At 47.6% G+C, this 23,194-nt stretch overlaps 3 protein-coding genes, 1 long non-coding RNA gene and 1 pseudogene across 19 annotated transcripts; 2 read left to right on the top strand and 3 right to left on the bottom strand.

Moving 5' to 3' along the window:
- The first annotated feature begins 4,848 nt into the window (after window positions 1-4,848).
- Window positions 4,849-6,361, top strand: LOC147977365 (uncharacterized; annotated as a pseudogene).
- Window positions 6,362-6,901: 540 nt separating this feature from the next.
- On the bottom strand, window positions 6,902-7,508 carry LOC147977364 (uncharacterized). Its single transcript, XM_087521143.1, has 2 exons — window positions 7,290-7,508; window positions 6,902-7,213 (listed from the first exon to the last, which is right to left on the bottom strand). Exons 1-2 carry the CDS (start codon window positions 7,506-7,508, stop codon window positions 6,902-6,904), a joined length of 531 nt encoding a protein of 176 aa, XP_087377269.1.
- Window positions 7,509-9,223: 1,715 nt separating this feature from the next.
- On the bottom strand, window positions 9,224-12,237 carry LOC125554444 (uncharacterized). Of its 3 annotated transcripts, none has more exons than XM_048717998.2 (4): window positions 12,186-12,237; window positions 10,715-11,927; window positions 10,487-10,633; window positions 9,224-10,049 (listed from the first exon to the last, which is right to left on the bottom strand). In XM_048717998.2, the coding sequence occupies exons 2-4, from the start codon at window positions 10,790-10,792 to the stop codon at window positions 9,369-9,371; spliced, it is 906 nt and encodes a 301-aa protein (XP_048573955.2). In that variant the 5' UTR covers window positions 10,793-11,927; window positions 12,186-12,237; the 3' UTR covers window positions 9,224-9,368. The 3 variants fall into 3 exon arrangements, with proteins under 3 accessions (XP_048573955.2, XP_087376098.1, XP_048573956.2); XM_087519972.1 differs by having other exon boundaries at window positions 10,715-11,919; XM_048717999.2 differs by having other exon boundaries at window positions 10,715-11,916.
- A 2,572-nt stretch (window positions 12,238-14,809) lies between these two features.
- On the top strand, window positions 14,810-16,490 carry LOC125553249 (30S ribosomal protein). The gene is made up of 4 exons (XM_048717055.2): window positions 14,810-15,163; window positions 15,256-15,675; window positions 15,929-16,037; window positions 16,199-16,490. The coding sequence occupies exons 1-4, from the start codon at window positions 14,924-14,926 to the stop codon at window positions 16,321-16,323; spliced, it is 894 nt and encodes a 297-aa protein (XP_048573012.2). The 5' UTR covers window positions 14,810-14,923; the 3' UTR covers window positions 16,324-16,490.
- Window positions 16,491-16,573: 83 nt separating this feature from the next.
- On the bottom strand, window positions 16,574-22,742 carry LOC125553250 (uncharacterized). Of its 14 annotated transcripts, XR_015601872.1 has the most exons (9): window positions 21,693-22,675; window positions 21,519-21,583; window positions 21,005-21,051; window positions 20,487-20,626; window positions 18,691-20,041; window positions 17,544-18,569; window positions 17,035-17,106; window positions 16,804-16,889; window positions 16,574-16,756 (listed from the first exon to the last, which is right to left on the bottom strand). It is a non-coding gene; the product is annotated as an uncharacterized LOC125553250 (long non-coding RNA). The 14 variants fall into 14 exon arrangements; XR_015601880.1 differs by having other exon boundaries at window positions 16,804-17,771; window positions 18,348-18,569; window positions 21,693-22,742; XR_015601875.1 differs by having other exon boundaries at window positions 16,804-18,569; window positions 18,691-19,842; window positions 19,959-20,041; window positions 21,693-22,729.
- Between the last annotated feature and the right edge of the window lie 452 nt (window positions 22,743-23,194).

Genomic DNA, 23,194 nt, shown 5'->3' with positions numbered 1-23,194 from the left:
TCCGGGAGGCGTGGTACCACCTGTCGGACGATGGGTTCCCGATCAAGCACGACGTGGACCGCCTTCCGCCGCCGCTCGTCGCCGAACTCAACGGCGACGGCCACCGCGAGGTGCTGCTCCCCACGCACGATGCGAAGATCCAGGTCCTCTAGCTCCCGGCCCATGCCGGGCTGGCCTCCGCAGCCTCCCTCGATGGCTTCCATGAGGCGCGCGTCATGGCCGAGATCTCCCTGCTCCCGGCCAACGTGCGCGTCGCCGCCGGCCGCCGCCCCGTCGGCGCCATCGACCGCTCCCACAAGCACCCCGAGGTCCGCAAGCAGGTGCTCGTCCGCACCTCTGGCGACCCTTGTCATCGCTGGATCGAACCATTGACACCATGCATTGACAGCATGCATGGGGTCAATATTTTTTTTGATTTTTCAAATTAATAGTAGTAGCACGGGTCACAGACACGCGCTACAGATAGTTAGTAGTAGCGTATCAAACCCGCGCTACTACTAACACACGTACTAGTAGCGCGGGATGCACCGCGCTACTACTACTAGTTAACTGTAGCGCCGTAATAGTAGCGCATGCACCCACGCTACTACTAGCTTTTAACTTGCGCTACTACTAGGCTTTTTCCTAGTAGTGTAGGGTTGGAGCCAGGTTCCCTAGACTAACCGGCAGCTGGATCCCACCCTGAGTGTCCTTGACAGGGTTTTTATGTCCCATGAGTGGGAGCTGCATGTCCCGCTGGCTTGTCTGCAGGCCATCACTCGTATAGAACTGGATCACGTCCCTTTGCTGCTTTCCTCGTCGGATGATCGTTCTCGCCCCTCCCTGGTTTCGCTTTGAATCATCCTGGCTGCGCCATCCCAGTTTCATTTCGGCGGTCATAGACCACTGGGCGGCCGCACGTTTCGAGCCCCACCGCCCGATGTCGATGGTCGACGACTGGCATTTCCTAGCGAAGTGGTCCCGACAATTTATGAAGGTATGGCGCGCCAACATTGGTCGTGACCTTCGGGTCCTGAAGGCGTCGCTGCTTTCTCAGATCCAAGTCTTGGACCCGAGGGTCGACTCCGTGGGTCTAGCCACGGATGAGCGGGCCTTGCACTATAGTCTTGAAGACGAGTTAACAGAGATCTTTCGTAAGGAAGAGGAATATTGGCGCCAACAGGGGACCTTTAATTGGGTCCTCTTTGGCGACGCCAACATGACGTATTTTCAGGCCATTGCTAGTGGCTACCATAGGCGTTGTACCGTCCCACTGTTGTGGGACGCGGGAGGCTGATCCAAGACCCGGTGGAGCTGCGGACCCACGTCGACGGGTTCTATAGGGATCTCTTCGCGGCCCGCCTGCATGGCGGCACTGTATTGGCGTAGTCAATCTGGGTGAGGGCCCAGATGGTCTCCCATGCTGAGAATGACCTATTGATTGCCGCCTTCGGAGAGAAGGATGTGGCCAGCATAATAAAAGGGATGAGCTCTGCTTCTTCCCGGGCCCGGATGGCCTTCTGGTCTGTTTTTTCCAGGTGTTCTGGCCCTCCATCAAGGGGGAAATCCTGGCGTTGTTCCGGGAGTTTGAGCAGGGCATCGTAGACCTATCCCGATTGAACTACGGGATCATCTCTCTCATTTCGAAAGTGCCAGGGCGTCGGACATCCGCCAATTCCAGCCCATCATGGTTATTAACGTGATTTTTCGAATTATTGCCAAGGGGTACGCCAATAGGGCGGCCTTGCTGGCGCCACGGAATAGAGGATTGGAACGGGAGTCAAACGAAAGGTTCGGTGATTTTCACCCAAAAAACGGGACATCTCCGATGTAGATAATCAAATGTTACAATACATAACAAAATCCTTTTGCTTGCTTGCCCAAGAATAAAAGCATAGGCTGGCCTCATCGTGAGCTTTTTAAATAGTTATCCTCTTCTTCATGGATGAAAAAAAACAAAACAACGTAGAAGAAATGGCAAAGACATTTTGAGAACATAAACGCATGATTTGATCGATAGAAGAAATGGCAAAGCTGCCTTACTCCTTTTACAAGGCCCGAAGGCCACCCTTGATCAACCCCGCTGCTCCATTCTCCAGCAGTTCCATTCTGCACTGGGCTAGCTAATTTAAACAGTAATTAGCCACCCGCTTGATCTTTGTTTGGCTGGAGTTAATTGCAAGACACTACCACACTTCAGCACGTTGTGACGAATCAATACCACTAGTCATTTTTTGCCATGCAGTGCCAACTCTAAGCCTAAGTGTTGCAAAACGGTCTGACAGCCGTATAAGCTCGTATTGACCACGTATTTGACCGACCGGGCCCACTTGTCAGGTGCCACAGTGGCCTACCCGCGCGCACCTGCACTCCCACCCGCGCGGTCACTCGTCCCAGCCAGCTCGGTCGAACCAAGTAGCTTGGTCCAGTCCGGTCGAACCCATACGCGACGAACCCTAGTTTCCTCTCCCCCCGCCCCGCCCTCGTCTTCCTCTCCCCTCTCAGGCGATGGCGGCAGCGACTCCCGACGGCGTCGACGGCGTGGGCGGGTACGGGGACCTTCCTGGCCTCGGCCCCGATGACCACTTAGGTCTGGACGACGTCGATAGCTCCAGTTCATACGACTCCAGCGCAGACGATGAGGATTTGGAGGAGGAGCCCGCGCTGTCCATGGAGGACAGGGTGAAGCTGGCAGAGATATGGGTGGCCCACCCTACCAGTAGCCATCAGTGGACCAGTGGAGCTGCTGGCGGCGTGCTGTAAGTCGTTCTCTTCTCTGCTTCTGCTTCTTTCTGTATATTCCAAAACAGGGGGCTAGGGTTAGTGTTGGTGATGACAGTATAAATTTGTGCTGTCAATTGTAGTTTGGATGATGCTGTTTGGGATGTTCGTCTTCATTTTGATGCACAACACAATCTGGATAGGAAGATATGCAGTTCAGATGTTACATTTCTGAACTTATATGTACTGATGCACACACAAGGTTATTCTTTCTCTGATGAACTGTATCACATGAAGAATTTAGGCAGTGGAGAGGAAAGAGAGCATGGGTTAGAGTTAATTGACACAAACATCAAACTGCAGCAACTTAAGAAGGAATTTGAGCATAATTTAGTTCTGAATTTGCTAGTGAGGGCAACATCAGCTTTTGTATGTCAGATGGAAGCAGATTTAGTGAGATCAAACTACATCAATGTCCGTCAGAGGAGATAAGAAAATTTAGCAACTATATTGTATAGACCACCTGTTGTGTATGATCTTAGTGAGCCTGCAGTTCTTGCTGTTGATCAACTAGGTGTTGTTTTTCATAGTCAGTGCACACAAGAGAGCATAAGTTTAAGTAAGGAGAAGCTCAAAGCTGTAATGGAGGAAGAGGCAGTGCTAGAGGAGGAACATAATAACAGTTATGACTCTGAGGCTGCTGCATATGACAGTGATAACAATCCTTTCTGCATGGAGAAGTACATGATAATTAAAGACACAGAGATAATTGAGGGGAACAGACTAGCAGAGCAAGAAGTTGAAGATGAAGATTCAGATGAAGATGATGAGGATTCAGAAGAGGAACAATTACATTATGAGGATGACACTGAGGTTGATGACTTGTTTGAGATGGAGGAGGAGCAGGAGAAGGAGAAATAGGATGAGGTCAATGTTGTTGCAACAGAAGAAGCACCAATGCAAAAACCTCCAAAAAAGAGGAAGAAGCTGCCAGTTAGGAGAGGCCCTACTACTAGGACACATTCAAGTGTGTTGGAGGAGGTGCAACCTGATTTCATTCCTTCATCAGATGAAGAAGATGATGGGTTGCTGTTTGAGGATGATGATGATGGACATGAGCCAATGTCCTTTGTTCTACCTAAAGGGAGGAAGAGTAGGGTCAAGAAAAGGAAACCAAGGATCTAGTACAATGACAAACTTGAGCAACCACATCAGCAGTTATGTCTGTACATGTGCTTCAAGAATCAACAACAATTCAGAGATGCTTTGTTGGGCTTGCACATCACACAGGCCAGAGACTTCAGGTATCACAGGAATTCAGACCAAAGGATCATTGCCTGTTGTAAGCAAGAGCACTGCCAGTTTTGCATAGTTGTTGCAGTTATCAAAGGGGAGAAGACTTTTTCTATTAAGAAGATGAAGCTGGAGCACACTTGCCCTACCAGCACTGGGTCATCAAGGATCAGTGCCAAGTGGCTTGCAAAGACCTATGAGTCATTGTTCAGGTCTGATCCAACCACCAGCATACACACTCTAATTGACAACTGCAATGAGAAGTATGGTGTTGTTGTGCCAAGGCACATGGCCTATAGGGCCAAAAACCTTGTTGTAGAAGTTGTGCTAGGAGAGCACAATATTCAGTATCCCAGACTTAGGGATTATGCTCAGACCATCATGGATACAAACCCTGGTAGTAGAGTTATAGTTGCAATAGTTACTCCAAGACCAACTTCAAAAATACCACATCCAGGACCAAGGTTTCATGCTATGTTCTTCTGCATAAATGAAGCAAGGGAGGGATTTCTCAATGGATGCAGACCATTCATTGGTTAGTAATGCTTTATACTTCTTTCTCAATGGATGTAGTGGTGCTTTATAGTTCTTTATACTTAAATATATTGTTTAGTAATGCTTTCTAGAAGTTTAAATTGTTCTTTGGTTGCAACAACAGGTGTTGATGGATGCTTTATTAAGCTCACCACTGGTGCTCAAATCCTAGCTGTCACTGGAAGAGATGGGAATAATAATATTTTCCCACTTGCATTTGCTGTTGTTGGACAAGAGGACACAGCTAACTGGTGTTGGTTTCTACACCAACTGAAGATATGTCTAGGAGGAGAAGTTGGCAAATTTGGGCCTTACACTATCATGTCTGATAGACAGAAGGTATGCATGCATCTTTCTGTTATGTTATTGCTTTTCTGTTCTTCTGCATTAGCATGTTATGTTCTAGATGTAACAGTACTTCAGCTAAGACTAGCATGCTATGTGAACAGGGGTTACTAAATGCAGTAAACCAAGTTTTTCCAAACTGTCATCAAAGATTTTGCCTTAGACACCTCTATGCAAATTTCCAGAATGCTGGGTTTAGGGGGGAAGATCTTAAGAAATGCATGGATAATGCCAGCTATGCTTACAACCAACACAAGTTTAACATTGCCATGAATGACTTAAAAAATGAGTGAGGAAGTTTGGAAGTGGCTAAGTGGAATACCTAAGCACACATGGGCTAGGCATGCTTTTGACACTAACTGCAAGACAGACTTGGTTGTTAACAACCTGTCTGAGGTGTTCAACAAGTACACCTTAGATTTTAGGAAAAAACCTATTAGGACTATGATTGATGGTATCAAGGACAAGCAGATGGTGAGGTGGCATAATAACAGAGAGAGGGGAAAGGCATCTTTGTGGGAGATCACACCACATTATGCTGAGAAGCTTGAGGTGGAAAAGGAAAGGGCCAGATTCTGCAAACCTATTCAAGCTGGTGTAAATCTTTGGCAAGTGACCAGTGGGCAGCAAACACATGCTGTAAACTTGGAAATCTATACATGTGGCTGCAGAAAGTGGGACCTGTCAGGCATACCATGCAACCATGCAATATCAACAATTAACAAGGCAAAAAGATTTCCAGAGGACTATGTCTGCAAATTCTTCAAAAAACCTTTTTACCTTGCTGCATATGAACCAATGATATATCCAGTTCCTGGTGAACATGATTGGACAAGGACAAGTGGACCAGACATAGAGCCACCCAAATTTCATGTGAAGAAGGGAAGAAGGAAAAGAAGAGAATAAAGGGCAAATTTGAGGTTCCAAAACCCAAGGACAGTTCAAGAATGGCCACTATAATATGCAGCAACTGTGGGCTCCAAGGCCATAGGTACACCAACTGCAAGCAACAGTTGAGACCAGAGTTGGCTTTGAGGAAAAACAAGCATGTGGTAAACCCTTGTGAATTGTACTTGTTATTTGGTCTTCTTTCCTTCTATGTTTTTTGTGCTAAACCTGAACCCTAAACTATCATGTTTCCTTGTATGTTTGCAAGGCACCTGCAAGATCAAGGAATGAAGATACTCCATCAGGATCACAGCAGCCACAAGCAAGGTCTGCTTCTGCAAGAACTACTTATGCAAGATCTGCTAGTGCAAGATCTGTTGCTGCAAGATCTGCTACTTCAAGATCTGCTACTGCAAGATCTGCTTCAAGAACTGCTAGAGGGTCAGCCAGTGCAAGTGCAAGATTTGCAAGGCCTTTCACTGCCCCAAGATTTCCTGAAGGAGCTTCATCTTCTGGTCCTTCTACTTCTGGTGCTCCTTCAAGTGCCACAGGGAATTATACTCGTTTGATGTCATTCTTTACTGCCAGTGGTAACTTCTGAGTGAATGAATGTTGGTACTTTAGTCTGAGTGGTGCTACAAAACTGATGTATGTTCTAATGGATTGCTACTTTAGTCTGTTGTGAACTAAGTTGAGTCTGTTGTGAACTAAGTTGAGTCCGTTGTGAACTAAGTTGAGTCATTTGGCAATTGTGAACAACTCAATGCTTTTTGTGTTGTTCATTTGGCATTTCTGAAACAACTCAATGCTCCTGTAAATATTATGTCAAGAAACCATGCTCATGTGATTTCTGTGAAACAACACAATGCACATGTGTCAAGAAACCATGCATGTACTGGATGATACTGCCACATGGCCACATACTTCATTACTTAGATGAACATACCAAATATTGTTTACAAAGACACTAACTAATAACACCTGATACTAACTTGCAACACCTGATAGTAAGTTGCAAAGATCAACCTGACACTAACTTACAAGGATAAACCTGACCACTACTAGCATCTTCACTGCCAAAACAAGCTTCAGTGCCAAAACCACTGACACTAACTGCAGCAGTATCTAACTGAACCAGCATCTAGCTCTGAACCAGCATCTTGGCTATCACCAAACCTACCACAAAGAAAATAAAAAGAAAGACAACATTCTGATATTTGGCCTTCACTGCATCTAGCTCTGCATTTTTCTCCCTGAGCTGATCTTCCAAAGCCACCACCTCTCTTCCTCTTTGAGCTTCAGGCAAGGCCACAACTGCACCGTCATCTTCAAACACACCAACGCCAGTTTCACCTCTCAGCCTACGCACTTCATCTCGCAAATCTCCAATCAAATCACTCAAAAACTTAGGCAGAGGATCATCATGCCATTCAACGAAGCCACAACCACCATGCTGTACCAACAGAAATCAGGGTTTGAGAGGGGATCTGATGTAATGAACATAAAAGTATAACTAAAATGAAACTTACCATGGCATCCACGCAGACGTAGTACCGCCTGCCTGGGTTCTGGAGGCTCCATGAGATCCATCTGGGCGCCTTCCTACGCGTCCTGCACCAGCAGAGCTTCTCCGGCTCATAGGCCATCGGGCTCTCACGGTAGGGCACCGGCGACCTCGATTCGTCCCCTCTCCTTCCAGAGGCTCGACGGAAGCTGGGAGCCTGAGAACGACCCGAAGACCACGACATCGACATTGACTCCGCCGCCGCCGCCTGCGAGATCGCCTCCGTCACAGGCCCGCTCAGGAATCGCCTCCGCCCTCGCGTAACCCTAGTTTTCCCCCCAAATGCACAAATTTCACTCAACTGTTCTCTCTTGTTCGCCGCGTGCATTGCTTTAATAACCAGGGCCACCACTCAGTGCAATCCCTATTGACAGTGGCCACGTCAGCGTTTGTGTTGCTGTAACATGCGATTTTTTTGAGCATTTGGCCATCTCCCCCTCCCCGCCCCCTCCCCCCCTCGGTTGAAGCGACGAGACCGCCATTAAAGCCAACTCCACCTCCCACCCACCCCCGCATCTCACCGAGTCCTCCCCGCCCCAGATCCCCATTTGAGTATCCGCATGGCTGGAGCGCGTCGACACGGCGTACGGGTTCGTCGGCTTATGCCGGCGGCGCGGGTAGCGGAGCCACGGGCACTTCCATCCCCCGCAGTGGCTCAGCTGCCCGAGATCGACCCGAACTCGCCGGAGGCCCGCCGCGAGATGCGTCGGGTGGTACGGGAGCGCTTCCCCGACCGCGACGAGTGGGGGGAGATTTACATGCACATCCTCCGCCATGTGAACTTCGTCGAGCGCGCGCGCTTCATCGACGACAACGGCTGCGAGGATGTGGAGCTGCTGTTTTGGGCGATCCAGGAGGTGGAGTCACCGGATCCGCGGCAGGCCGCCCGCTGGGAGAACTTCAGGACGGTGAATCCTTCGAGGCTCAACATCAGGCCACCATCGTGGGAGGGAATCGCCAACATCCTGCCGGAGTTCATCCTGCCGGAGTTCATCCCGCCGGGGACCGTTTGGCCCCCACGCCGCCAGTAGATCGGCTGCCCCGACTGGTTCAGACGCAGCGACGACCCACCGATCCCCCGCCTTGGCCTGGTGAGTTAGGTTTGCACCTTCGTGCTAATTTGATTCATGTTTTTCTCTGGTTGATCTACTATAATAAGAGCTTAACTAGGGATAATCTGGCCAAGCGCAGTCATGTGGATGACATGTCATGTGTCTTCTGTAGTGAACCTGAAACCATCCATCATCTATTTTTTGATTGCATTGTTGGCAGCATCTATCCTGAATCTTTTGAACTGCTGTCTTCTATCTGGAAGAGGAGAAAATACTGGAGCTTATGGCGATTTTGGAATGATTTTGTTTTCCAGGGGAGAAGATGGCGAAGTATACGTCATGTCCTGGACCTGTTGGGGGCAACGATCAGGCGGTGATGGAGTACTCGCGGTGATGCTGCTACCAGGGGCCTGATGTTGAGCCTGCTATCTTAGCTTATTGTGTGTCAGTTGACATGTCTGTCACCTGGTTATGTACCCCTCCTAGCTGGACCATCTTGAAACTTGTAATAGGGCAGTTCAAATCTTTGCTTTTTCTCTGTCTGTGGCAGTTACTCTCTGGTTGCCGCCGAGCGCTGTTAACAGTCTTATGCTGGTTGCCGTTTGCCTTGGCTTAATAAAAGTTGGGGCGGGGGAAACCCCTTTCTTTTAAAAAAACATCTAACTTGAGCATTTGGCCAGAGGTTCAAGAGGAGATATAATTTGAGGAGTAGCATTAGCTAAATAACATAGCATACCTACTGGAGTTCAACATTGATTCTTACAACATTAGCTAAATAACCATAGATTCTTAAAGCCATAATTACTAGATTCTTACAACTTTAGCTAAAGACCATGGCATAGTGGAGTTCAACATTGTTCACAACTACTACATCCATACATTACACTTAACTAAACCACCCTTCACAAAAGATTAGCAAAGCCTTCTATCAAAGCAACTTATATCATGATAGGTATGCTCTGCTCCATCTACCCAGATCATCTTCATCTACCTCATTCCTTCAAGATGTCATGGATCAACTTCAACTTCTCTTTGCTCTTCTCCAGTGACTTCAACTGAACAGCAAGCTGGAGCTTTACCTCATCCCTGCGTTTTATCAGATTCTCATGTCCCCTCTTGAGATCAGACATGTGAAGGTTCAACTGCACATTCTCTTCTTTGACTTTTTCCAAAGACTTGGTGAGCTCATCAACCTGGATCTTTAAATTGTTGTTGCCTTCAGCTAGCTTTTCCTTCTCTTTCAAATGATTCATCTTCATGTTCCTAATGACAGTGCCTTGAGCTTCTACCAGGTTCATCAGCACCTTGTACTTCTCTTTCATCTTGAAGTTCTCTGCCTCTTTCTTCTCCATCTCATTCTTCATGGCAGCCACAACTGATGCACTGGCTCTCTCATCTCTCTTCTCCTTAGCTTGCAGAGAGCTGAAATCCAATGCCCTGTCCTCCTGGGCACTGAGAAGTTGATGGACATCTTCAACTAGTTTGTCATAGTTGGCATCTAGATTCCTTTTCTCTTCTTTAAGGTGGTGGATAGTAAGTGAACTTTCTAGGTTATCCTTCCTCCTAGCAGTCCTGCTGTCTTCAAACATTTCCCAAAGCTTCAACAATGCATTTTGCATTGTGGGAGGCCACTTTGGGTCAACCCAAGCAAGGAAACCACAATTGACAGCTTCCTGCAATATAACAAACACTTATATTGTTAATCTCTGAAGAATTACCATTATGAAAGGGCATTTTTAAAAAATGAACTAACAACTGCAGAACTACAAACTATACATGTGGCCAACTAAACAATGCTACTTCAACTGCAACCTATACTGCCTCAATTAAAATTTAGCAACTACACTGCCTCAATCAACTAACAGTTTGCTTCATAACTACACTGCCTCAAACTATACATATTACAGTGAACATAAGCATCAAAACCATAATCATCAGAAATACTAATAAATAACTAAACCATAAATATATTACAGTGAACATAGCCAACTAAGCTATTGCAGTGAGCATCAGTAGTAGAAGCATCAAAACTACTAAGTGGTAACTAGGTGCTTCATCATCAGTACTAGTAACTATATTACAGTGAACATAAAGAAAGCATGAATCTTACAGGCTGAGCACAAATTAGAAACCTCCTGCCCGTCTCAAATGATTCAAAAGCTACACGGCGCTCAGTTGGCAGCCGATGCTCCACGCAGAGCCCCTCTGGTGCATTCTCCAAGCCATTGTAGTCTTGGTCTTCAATGCTAGCAGGAATCTACAGAGAGCAAATTCTCAAATCAGAAAACCAGAGCAAATCCCCAAATCACCTAACCCTAACCCTAGCTCTACCACTGACCTGATAATGCATCCCGTCGGAGGAGGAGGAGATCTGCACGCCGGACATGTCGTCGCTGCTCTCATCCTCGAAGACCATGGCGCGGCGGTCCGCGCGGCGAGCGGCGGCGGCGGCGGCTGGAGAGACGAGGGCGATGGCGAGGAGAAGGACAGAGTGCGGCTGGCTCCGATTGGGTTAGACCGGACCCGGCTACATGGAGCGACCGAGAGGGGTGCGAGAGTTACCGAGCGGGTGCACGCGGGTAGGCCACCCGTGGCACCTGACAAGTGGGCCCGGTCGGTCAGATACGTGGTCAATACGAGCTTATACGGCTATCAGACCGTTTTGCAACACTTAGGCTTAGAGTTGGCACTGCATGACAAAAAAAAAAGACTAGTGGTACTGATTCGTCACAACGTGCTGAAGTATGGTAGTGTCTTGCAATTAACTCGTTTGGCTGCCGCTTCTTCAAACTTCAGATCCAAACTATGGCAAAATAAATAAATATTATAAAGGGCCAAAACCGAAGTAGAACCTCGAGAAAGATATATACGCCGTATAAATAACTAGCATACGAATTTGTGCCCGCGTCTGACAGACAGCGCTTGGTAAGTCCAAAGTCCAAACCGGTTCTCTGATAAAATATGTTTTTTTGTTTTTTAGAAAAGGAGGATGATCCCGGCCTCTGCATCTGGACGATGAAGTCCAAACCGGTTCTCTGATAAAATATGTGGTTTGATAGGCCACCGCAAGAGAACCAAAGATCTGTATGAAATTGGAAAGCGCACCACCTACTGGATTCAGCACCATACGTACGTAGGCCAAGCTTGTGAGCGAACTCCAGGTGAAGAACATGGCTATCCTATAAAGTGAAACCGGCGGATATGCAGTTTAAACATGGACATGCCGGAGAACATGAGGCAAAATGTAGCTAGCTACTAAGGAGCAGATGAAAGCAGTCGCATTCCCTGAGTGTCCTGAGTGTCCTGAGTGTGTCCTGTATATCACATTCTCCGGATTCTGCAAAAACAGCCATTAAGAAACATACTACATGAAATTAACGAGTAAAATGTTCCGGACAGCAACGTGGAGAAAGGATCTCCCCTGCTTGTCATAAAGAGCGATGCAACCACGACATGTTTTGAGGAGAAGAATATGCATGGCCCTGCCATCTTCCTATTCATCAAGGCCACGATGTGTACAGGAAACAAACCATTCTCGTCCTGCTGGTACGCTGCAGATGGGTTAGCATCAAGTACAAGCCATGTCGCATATTTCTCCAACGGAAACCTAACATTTTTTTGAAACAAGGCAAAAGATTTGCCATTTTCATTGATTAAGAAGAAGAGAATTGAGGAAACCGAGAAAACATCTATGGATAATCTTTACACTGCGCTGAAATAACGGAGTGAAGAGGGGTGCTGCCATTTTTGTCCGTCTCCTTACTAAGATCCTTATTCCAATGTATTAAAATAATTTAATGGAGGCTCACCAGGAAGAGGCCCCAGGTCTGTAGAGCCGCCCGGAGCTTGTCGGCGTCGGCCGTAGTCAGCCGGCTAAGATCGATGAGAGGGATGGGCTCCGGCATCTCATCCGCGGCCAGCAGGTCCTGGTCTTGCTCGTGCGCCACCACGTACTGTCGCGGCGGCTCCTCGACGGCCGCCGCCAGCTCCTGCACCGTCGTCCGCACCATCGACGGAGCTCTGTTTCTTGCGTACACTGAAGACGCTCTCCTCTGTTTGGCAGTTGAAAGAGCAGAGCAGAGGAAGAAGCAAAGCTACGAGTCAACAGTCAATAGGAGGAAGCTGCCTTCCTTCATATCGACCATGCATGCTTCATGCGATCTTCTCTCGACCACTTTAGAGAAATAAACATATTTTTCTCCAAGCTGATGTTTTTTACTTTTCTCTTGAGCGAGCCACACTTACATTATTGATCTCAAATGAAAAGTCATCAAGACAACGCTTCTGTGGCGTTATCCTTTTAAAGTATAAGTTGTCTAACTGGAAGAGCCGCAAATTCGAAAGTCTGTCATCCATAAAATCTCACGGACCTCAACAGGCACCGAAGGGCGTGCTGATGTGACGGAGATGCGGCCGGATGACCCAACTACGAAAGGAAGTCGTCGACGCAGCTGCGCCGATGAATCCTGCAAACCCTAGCTAGCCTCACTATTCAGAACGGTCAATAAGAATCTACGTACACAAACCACCGAAGGTATCACAAAACAACATCATAGAGATGAGAAAGCTCGAGGAAGAATTATTCGATTCCATTCCATCACTCCAACCAAACACCAATTCATACTGAATTAGCTTTTGATAGAAAACTAAACTGAACTATACTAAACACTTGATTAAACTGAATGGTGCATTAGAACAAATCAAAAGTTCAGGTACCCACAACTCATCGTTCAGCCAACATCATAGGATTGGAAAAAAAATCAATGGACGACGAATTTGACGAGTGATCATCAGACGTTGTCGTAATAACACTGGAGATTGTTGTTGGTCGCTGCCACTTATTGTTGTCGTTGGTTGCGCCGCTGAGTCGCTGCCTAGTGCCAGTGCACTGTCTGTCGCTGCACACTGCCTGATTGTTGTTGTTTGCTGAGCCGTTGAGGTTGCATCGTACTGCACACTGCGTGTCGCTGCCCTGCCGGCCACCAGCCCGCACGCCGCCACTGCACCAAGAGAGATGAGGGAAACCAGAAGAACGACGTGCGCGAACTCTCGGCCACCGAAGATGGGCACCTCAGGTGCGCCCGGCCTCCATGACCGGCTGAAGAAGACGACTGAGAGGGCTGCCCGGCCTCCCTGCTCGGCTGAAGAAAACGAGTGAGAGGGCCGCGAGCGCGACGGCGAGGAGCGCCAGTGTGAGGATGCGGCGGTGGGGCTGCTGGTGGCGGCACGCGCAAGATTGGGGAGGGGGTGGTGGCGCTGGAGAGGGGGAGACGCGGCAGTGGCTGGCGGTGTCGCAGATCAGATGGGGAGAGAGATCAGGAGGTGGCGGCTGGCGGCGCACCGAGTCGGAGAGAGACGAGGAAGAGGATGACAGTCGGGGTTTGAGGTGTTCCGCGTGGTCCGCTCGTTTTCGAGGAACTGCCCGGTTTCGGAATAATGAGCGAATATGCCGTTCCTGGGAACTGGTGGGTTCCGGTTCCTCTGGCAAGCCAAATGCGAGAATGGTTGCTCGGGATAGGTCCGACCCATTACGTTCCATGCCATTTTACAGAAAGCAAACGCACATAAGAAATTTTCTCTTCCTGACCACCCCAAGCCCTCGCATCGCTCCTAGGGGTGGCTCGGATGGCAAGACCCTAGGCGCCACCCAAGCTCCCCTCCTTCCCGCTGTCGCAGGAGGATGCCGACAGATGAAGCCCTCGTCGACAGACGGCGGCAGCGGAGCCCCTGGCCGGACCTCCTCCTCGAGTATCGAGGGAAGTCCTAGGTCCGGCCTCCCGGACCAGGCAGGCAGCGGCGTCTCAACGTCGTTCCCCTCTTGAAGGCACTCCTTTGGCTACAAGTGGAGTACTTGATGCGGCAGATGGAAGCTGGTGATGCATCACTCTGGCGTAGATTGCTACACAGGGAGCAGGGCGCAACGTATGCTAGTGTCGGCGCTTCCCCAACGTATGATATGCCAGTTCTAGTCGGGGCCTGTCTTTTGCTCGCCGACTCTCTAGGCACATAGGTGCGAGGTACATTGGCCCGGGCAGTCCCGGAGCCGCAATCGTCCCTGGAGGTGTGTGTGGCAATGATGGAGATGCTGCCTTGTTGCTTCGAGTCTCGACGCCTCGCCATTTTTTGGCCGGAGGCAAGGCCGGGCATAGACGTTCATGGGTCGGATTGCCAGGTTGAGCGAGGACGGTATTGCAATGTCCCTTATTTTTGAAGGTTGTACTCCGATGTAAATTCTTGTGTCAATGTTTTTTTTGCTAGACTCGACGATACTACTGTACTTGGGTTGGGTTGGACCGGATGCAGCGCCTCGTTGCTGTCTGAAAGAAACGTGTTGTAGGCGACATAGCCACGCGGAGGGAGGGCTGGGCATGTCTTGGCTGCTCCGCTGAAAAATCTAGATAGGATAGGACCAATCCACATCACTCCCCTGGGTACACACTCTGCACTGCATCTGCTCTACTCCTACAAAGCAAGTGAGCAAGATTCAGAGAATCGCCAGCCCATCCAATCCAATCCATCTTCTCTTCTCCTCTTCTTGCCGCAGCAGATGAGCATGGCGGCGACGGCAGCGGCGGCGTGGCCGTCGACATCCTCCTCCGTCCTCACCCCTCGCACCCGCCACCGCGCCGCTCCCAGCCCCCGCGCCCTCCGCTCCGGCTTCCTCGGCCGCGCCCTCACCCTGGCCGCCGCCACCGACCGCCCCTCCTCCGTCTCCATCTCCGTGCGCGCGGCCTGGGACGGGCCGCTCTCCTCGGCGCGCCTCATCATGCAGGGCCGCAACGTCAAGGTAACATCTTTCTTCCCCCCAGTCCCGCAATCCGCGCAAATAACGCGCCATGGATTCCCCACCTGAATCCCGCTTCTTGGGCTCGCTCGCAGCTGACGGAGAAGCTCAAGGAGCACATCGAGGACAAGGTGGGGCGCGCGGTGCACAACCACGCGCACCTGGTGCGGGAGGTGGACGTGCGCCTCTCCGCCCGCGGCGGCGACCTCAGCAAGGGCCCCAAGCTCTCCCGCTGCGAGGTCACGCTCTTCACCAGGCGCCACGGCGTCGTGCGCGCCGAGGAGGAGGAGGAGTCATCCTACGCCTCCATCGACGCCGCCGCCGCCGTCGTCAAGCGCAAGCTGCGCAAGATCAAGGAGAAGGAGACGGACGTGCGCCACCTCAAGGGCACCAAGGAGTGGCAGTCCTCCGGGCTGTCCGATGTCGAAGATGAATCGGAGGCAGAGGAGGAGGAGGAGGAGGACGAGCTGGTCGAGGTCATCGGCGCCGAGGACGAGGAGACCGTGCTCACCAAGGTGACCACCGACAGACCAATCCATCTATTTTGCTTGCGTTCAGGAAAATGCCACTTGTTTACAACTGTTTTGACTGATAATTTTGCACCTTTTATTCATTCACCATCTGATCTAGTAGTTCAGGAATTTACAATTAGTCTTTATGAAGAAGAGAATTCATATACTATGCTGCTGTGTCAGGATTCAAGATTGATTGATCAATTGGTGCCAGGCTCTGATGTGTGAGCTCATCAACTATGATGTTGGTTTGCAGGTTGTGCGCACCAAGGTGTTCGAGATGGCGCCGCTGACGGTGGACGAGGCGCTGGAGCAGCTCGAGAACGTCGACCATGACTTCTACGCCTTCAGGAACGAGCAGACAGGCACGTCCTTGCTGCACCATTGCGCTTGCCCTTGCATTTGCTCCATGGAAACTGTTCTTTTGCACAACTCAACTTAACTTATCTGAACTAAAGTTAACTGAACTTACCCTGAACTAGTCTAAAGAGAAGCTAACTGACCTGAACTGTGGGACGAAATGCAGGGGAGGTGAACATCCTGTACAAGAGGAATGAGGGAGGGTTTGGGCTCATCATCCCCAAGCAGGACGGCCACGTCGACAAGGCCACCGTCAATGCCAAGGAGAAGGAGCACCCCGTCGCCGGCTGACCACGTCGTCTCCTCTCCATGGCACCAAGTCACTCACTAGCTGTAGCTGCATTAGTCGGTCTGTTTTTTCCCTGATGATGGTGGTGGGTGTGGTGTTTCATCAGATCAGACCAGACAGTCCCTCCCTTGTGCAAATTAACAGACGCTTTCTGAGCTGTGTTAACTCATGATGATCCCACACACACACACCAGTTGGTAAGTTTTTTCAGAAGTGATTAAGTAATCAGTAATCGCCTAAAAATCGAAAACCTGCCCTTGTGAAGCTCTGATCTGCATAAGAAAGAAGCTGCTACTCTAGTGCTAGTAAAACATGTTTGAGCTGAGAATCTGTTTATTAAACTTCACTGAAAGAAAGACCAGACTCTGAACAACACATGTATCCCAATATTACACACACACACACACACACTGCATACTGCTGCAACCCGTTAGCCTGCCTACTCAGAATCTGGAAGCAGAGCTGCATCTGCTTGAAGGTGCCATGCTTGGTTGATCCCGTGGAACCGGAATGCTTCCCGGACGGCCATGGAGTCGGCGAGATGGAACCACAGGCCTCTGCTCTCGACCTGCGCAAGCCAGCACCAGCCACCAGCAAGAATTAGCCATGACATCATGCATATAGTAGATGTGTGCACAATAGTATGAACCATGATTGGGGTTTTCTGAAATACACTAGTGTACAAAGCAAGGCAGGAGGAGAAGCGTGCATACCTTCCTTGATGGATTGGACGGCGATGTGGCCGATGTCGGGGAAAGTTGCGGCGTGTTCATGCCTCACTCTTCCTGCAGGTACAAACCCAGAAAATGAAGGAAACTAGTAGTTGGGGCGCGCCGCTTCCAAGGTCTTTCTTTTTACTAAGTAAGTAATGAATGTGCTTTAAGTGACATTTTCAACAGATCAAAGCAGCAGAAATGCAAATTTATCTAGAAGAGAATCACATTATAGACATTAACGGGTGCATATGCAAAAGGCAAGTAGTATTACGATATATTAATCATGTCAAAACAATATCGGTTCCAACTGAAGCAAGCTAACACAGAAAATTATGAACTCGATGGCTAACCATGAAGCAGCGGTAGGCACCCACGCTTCTAGTAAGGAAAAACAATCAAGCAACACGTATGCAGCAGCTACTCCCTCCGTTCTAAAATAGATGACTTAACTTTGTACTAACTTTATTATAAAGCTAGTACAATTTATTTTGGAACGGAGGGCGTACCAACTAACAACCCATCGCGGCCCCGTCTTGAATCTGAACACCGGCATGGCTGGCAGCGCCGCCTTGTCGAGCCCCCCTCAGTTGGTCCTCGTCATCTCGGCCACAGAGTCAGATCCATCCTGCATGGCACCCAGGCACACCGCTGTAAACGTCGCCACGAGCTCTAGCGTCCCGCCGGAGTTATAGCAGGCGCACCCTCCATCCTTTGATGTCGCTACTGCCGACAACCTAACATGTTTATTAAAGAGGTTTGTGAAGGGTTATGCACACCAAGCACATGACACATCCATTTTTAACAAATAAACAATCACCACTTGCAAAGTTCAGTAAACAATGAACACTGGCATCAGCTTTTTAATTAAGTAGGAGCAAACAAAGTTCAGTAAACAAGGTATTAAGCACTGACCACAATAAACAATGAGTACCATGCACTAATGACAACACAAAGCTAAACAAAGACCAAGCACTTAACACAGCTAAGCAACATGCTAAACAAAGCATTAAGCACGGACCAGATTAAACAATGAGCAGCAAGAGCCAATGAGCAGCTTCACGAAATCTTAAGAAAATTATTTCATGATTAATTCTAATTCATTGCACGAAGAAACATCTGTATAAACAAAGTGGAAAGCAACGACAAATTATGAGCTGAATATGTGGGCAGGCACCATGATACTTATTTTGAAAGCAACGACAATAAGATTCTAAATAATGTGCACCCACACAAACAACACACTACTCTTTTCTGAAAAGAAACCACTACTCACTGTTGCAAAATGACTACCACAAAATTGACAACCAAACCTTGCAGTGCCAGAGTAGAGACAATTAAGGCAATGCTGGAAGGGAAAATTTATTGATCATTGGTAACACGGTTGGTCAAAAGACTGCAATTTAGAGCAGTAGCAAAGCTTAGCTGTAGCCCAAAACGGCAGATCGATACTGATAGGGCTGGCCGACATGCAGCAACAGTACCATCAGGCACTCATCTCCCGAGTCGTAACAGCTTTAGAATTGTGGTGTCCGCTGTGATAATAAACACAACAAAATACTCATGAGTTTTAGTTTCTCAGATTCTGGAAAGCGGGCACAAACTTGCAAGATATCTCGAGAAGAGTCGCTCCCATCATTTTTGCTGCATCATTACCTTTGCTAGAATCACCATCAACAGATAGGCAGACCTGAAAGGTTTTATGATTGTCAAGATTATCACCCAACAAGTAGATTGCTGTAAATGGAAGAACATCAGGTGGGAACATGAAGACATAGATCTATAATGTCGCCTGTTCATATTTCTTGATAACAATAGTATTATGCTATTTAATTAAACAAAGAGAAAAAGAAATATGCTCTAGATAGTATAAAGCTAGCAGCAAGGTATGCCCTGCTGGATCTAAGCAATCACACTGGATCGATGGACTAATGATGCATTTATGATCTCAACCTGACTAACAAATAATCAGACATTATAATGTACAATGCAAAGATGCCATACATTTTTGTGGAAGTATTAGCATACAAAAGCTAGAGTAAAAGACACACACGCTGCATTGAAGAAACTATATTCTGGAAATGCGTACGCATCATTGTTCATATCATTAAATCAAGTCCAAATGATAAGCCGGACTCACACTGTAAAGTGTTTGCTTACCATGACCAGACCCCCGACCACTTCTTTGATGTTCTGAATTTCTAAACCAACATTTTCACCCACTGCTCTCCTCATGACCAAGCAAAAGAGTTCAGGACATGCTAGTATAATTGACACTTATTGTCACGAAGTGAAAAATCAAATACATGGTGTAGCTGGAAAATGACCCCTAAATTTAGTATTGGATCATTCAGTACCGGTGTGAAAATGAAAGCATTGGATACTAAATGAATCCTAAATTTAGTATCTGCAACCTGCAACATCTACAACTATTAATAGTTATCTAATATATCTTGGAACTCATTGAATATGAAGCAATAAAAAAGGATAAAACAAAACCGGACCTTCATTGAATTGTTAGGAATTATGGTGCAGACCCAAACTGAAATTTTCTAACTGAAGTAACAAATGGAAGCTGCGCTCAACCAATCAAACAAGTGTTTTCCTTAACTTTCAATGCCCAAGAAACAATACATGTATATGACACTCGCACGAAAGCAAAACTTTCCATCTTGAATCAGGATCAATCCTTGTTGGCCATGAGGATATCACTCAACTTTGAACTATGTCTGACCCTCCTTGAGTGACATTCCATAGAAATTCCCATGAACCTTTGGCCATTTAAACAAGACAAATAGTAACACAAACCTGCAAAAGAACCAGTGAACCTCCCTTGAGAATAGAGAAACAGGAAGCATGAGAGGCAAAACGAGAGGGAGAGGGCTCAAAGAGAGGATCTTCTCATTGTCGCATCGACAACATACGCTCGAGCCATGTCTCACTGGGATCGGCCAAACCGTACACCGATAACAGGATAAACGATAACAATGCCCTGATATTTTCAATTCTACACAGAGCAGAACTTTGTAAATACTTCTTCATACATACAATTTGCAGGATAATACTCATTTACTGAAAAGTAAAAAGGAAATTCAACAAATATTCAAGCGAAAACAGTTGTGGAACCTAAAGTTAATTCACTGAAAAAGTGTGATGTGATGTTGTACACTAACTGATTTCTCTGTTCATCTCCTTGCTTGTACATAGTATATATTCATAAATTAGATGAAGGAAAAGAAAACGTATACATAATATTGGAAGCAGACAACAAAATCTACATAATCTCCCATTTATGTACTCTCTTCGCCTTCATCCATGCCACAACGCTACTGTAAGTTAATTATGATTTAGCTAGCACTGAGTCTTGTATGAGAATGATAATTAAATTATTTAGCTCATTCTTATGCAGTGCAATCTGCCATAACCAACAACATCAAAATGGAGGATATAACCTTTTAGTACCAGGAGAACCTGTAGTGCGCCTTTTTCTTCAATATGCATCCTACAGTGCGCTTCTCCTATATATATATATATATATATATATATATATATATAGTACAGAAAATTATAGGAATGTCTGAATGTCCATTGCCTGCACCAGCAAGTATTGAATATTTGAATCAAAATTAAGAAATTAAACTCATGGGAAAAATGTAGATCAAGTAGAGAGACTGAAGCGGGGATCATAAGGCGACGAACTGAAAAGAACAACAAGGTGCCGTGATGCAGTTTCTGAGAAGAACACAAATGACCAAATTTCGACAATACATAAGTACCTGAAGTCAAAAGGATATAATTTGTATGAAGCTAAGTCTAAGATGCAGCTAAATTTGGTACATGCTTATAACTATGATGATACACAGAATCTCTGATTTATAAGGATGTTAGCTAATAATAAGAATAAGAGAAACGTTATAAACTGAGTACACTGAAAAATCTGTAACGTGAAGTGCCGGTCATCGATTTGCACCTCTGATCACCGCCGTGTACTTATTGCTTAACTTGTTGCTGACGTACCTGCACACGAACCACCCAATCTATAAACTTCAAGACTGAGATAGCTAATCTGAAATTTATACAAATGGTACCTATGAGCTTGCATTGATACGATTGTGAAAATTATATTGCAAGGCACCAAAATGTTGTTGAATCAACCAAGTAATGACAACCTGAGTAAAAAATGTGTGGTTTCGTGATATCTAGAAATATCCTCTTATCCAGATGTGACACAGTTGGCAGGATTGTAAGAATCATCACATAATCATGTAAGGTGCTTCACCCAGATCCAGTTATGCAGAGGAACATGGAGGAGCACTAAGAAATAAGTATGGTCATTACAAAACTAAGCACAAGAAAATCCAGTGTGAAATTAAGCAGCCAAAGTTTGAAAGGCTAGCAAACTTCTTTGCCCAGAATCATCTAAAACAAGCCCAACCAAATAGAATCTCACACAATTAGGCTACAGTCCAAGAGAAAGAGATAACCTCTCCTTCTTCCTTGCGAAGTTTCAGATCCTCCATGTCGAGTTCTTCAGCTGCGTGTTCCTCTCCTGCGGAATCCGCAGTACAGGGGGAACCAAGGAGTTAAAATTCTGAAGATTAAATGCCAAACCATCATCCAACACCTACAGGGGAGGGGAAGGGGGAGTGGATGCGCACCTTGAAGATAAGAAGCTCCTCCTAGGGCAGCTCCATCGTGAATCCATGGAGAAAAATGGATCATTGACGAGCTCCTCTCCCAGAGAAACGATGAGGATCTGCAACGGCGCCCCCTCCAATCGCTGCTAGCCCGCAACATGTGCCTCATCAGAGGTGCTGCTTGCGCAGGTCCCGCCTGGCCATGTCGCGCACCATCGCCCGCCTGAGAAGGAGAGAGGAAGCCATGGAGCTGGGCGACATGGTGGCCACGGATCTGGTAGGAGAAGCGCCTCCTCCTCCTCTTGACGCCATGGAAGAGCACATCTTCCTCTCAACCCCATGGATCCGTGACTCGGAGCGACGACCGACGAGGAGAGACGTAGAGGAGGGAGGTCGATGGCACGCGGAAGGGGAGACGCAGGGGAGGAGAATCGAGAGAGGAGAGGAGAGGAGGCGGCGGCGTCAAAGAGGAGAAAGGGGCTCGTGCGGAGACCCCCAGGCTAGGTCGTAACGCTCGCCCCTTTTTACCCTGATGCGGTGGCTAGCTCGAGGAGGCGCCCATGATGCACACCTTATTGTTTTTGATTGAAGAAACTGAATTCATCTGATCTGATTCAAGAACTAAAAGGCCAGGAGCTGGGACTGATCCATCATCATAGATCATAGACAAGCAAGAACAGCTCGAGAAAAGAAAAAAGTTGACAAGCAAGCAAGAAAGGGAGGTACGTACGCTTGAGGTCGGCGATGGTGGATGAGGCGGGGAAGGAGACGGCGAGGCGGGTGCCGAGGCTCGTCTCCAGGAAGGCGGTCGCCACGTCGCCGGCGGCCATCTGCTTCCCCCGACCGACCGAAATGGCAGCTCGCTCCTCTTCCTTTCGCTAGCTCTCTCTATGCATGTGAGGGCGACCTTTGAGTGAGTGAGCGAGGGAGGGAGGGAATAAAGAAAGACATGAAGGCACAAAAGAGTTTCACCTGTCGATGGCTGAACGGTGAGTATTTAACCAAAAACTACCACATTTCACGTTTCACGGAAACGTGACACAAAACTATCACTTTACGATTTTATGCGAAAAACTACCACTTTTTTCCTAATCCGTGGCAAAAAACTAGCAAGTCTTGAAACTGGTCGCTTCACCCGCGCTAAGCACCAAACTAACCAGCCGGTCCCATGTTTCAGGCGCCATGGTGGCCAACCGATGCCCGCCGCATGTTAACGGCATCGTCAGAGGATCAACATCAAATGGCCGGTCCCACGTTTTGGTGCATTGAACATTGAACGCAAACCGACAACCGCCGTTTTCTAACGAGTAACAACAGGTCAAGTGATAATGAACCCGCAGTTTTCTATACGAGTAACAACAGGTCAAGTGATGCTGCCAGACACATTGACATAAAGTATCGTGTTGTGAAAGATAGAATCCAGATCAAACAGTTGATGTTAAACATATAAGAACGAAGCATATGCTTGCGGATCGGCTAACAAAAGGCTTACCACCCAGTATTTTTCGTGAGCATGTTGCCGG

Source organism: Triticum urartu, chromosome 4A, assembly GCF_056163025.1.
Source record: "Triticum urartu cultivar PI428250 chromosome 4A, HENAU_Tu73, whole genome shotgun sequence".
Taxonomy (NCBI): Eukaryota; Viridiplantae; Streptophyta; class Magnoliopsida; order Poales; family Poaceae; genus Triticum; species Triticum urartu.
Note: the sequence above shows the minus strand (reverse complement) of the source record. Positions and strands in the feature narration are given on the sequence as shown.

Coding starts and splice junctions, on each gene's coding strand:
- LOC125554444 (XM_048717998.2), bottom strand. CDS start 10,792: ATGGTCTTCGAGGATGAGAGCAGCGACGACATGTCCGGCGTGCAGATC. Junction 10,634..10,714: donor CCGACGGGATGCATTATCAG/GTCAGTGGTAGA, acceptor TGCTCTCTGTAG/ATTCCTGCTAGCATTGAAGA. Junction 10,050..10,486: donor TTCTAATTTGTGCTCAGCCT/GTAAGATTCATG, acceptor GTTATATTGCAG/GAAGCTGTCAATTGTGGTTT.
- LOC147977364 (XM_087521143.1), bottom strand. CDS start 7,508: ATGTCGTGGTCTTCGGGTCGTTCTCAGGCTCCCAGCTTCCGTCGAGCC. Junction 7,214..7,289: donor ACGTCTGCGTGGATGCCATG/GTAAGTTTCATT, acceptor CTGTTGGTACAG/CATGGTGGTTGTGGCTTCGT.
- LOC125553249 (XM_048717055.2), top strand. CDS start 14,924: ATGAGCATGGCGGCGACGGCAGCGGCGGCGTGGCCGTCGACATCCTCC. Junction 15,164..15,255: donor TGCAGGGCCGCAACGTCAAG/GTAACATCTTTC, acceptor GCTCGCTCGCAG/CTGACGGAGAAGCTCAAGGA. Junction 15,676..15,928: donor AGGAGACCGTGCTCACCAAG/GTGACCACCGAC, acceptor GTTGGTTTGCAG/GTTGTGCGCACCAAGGTGTT.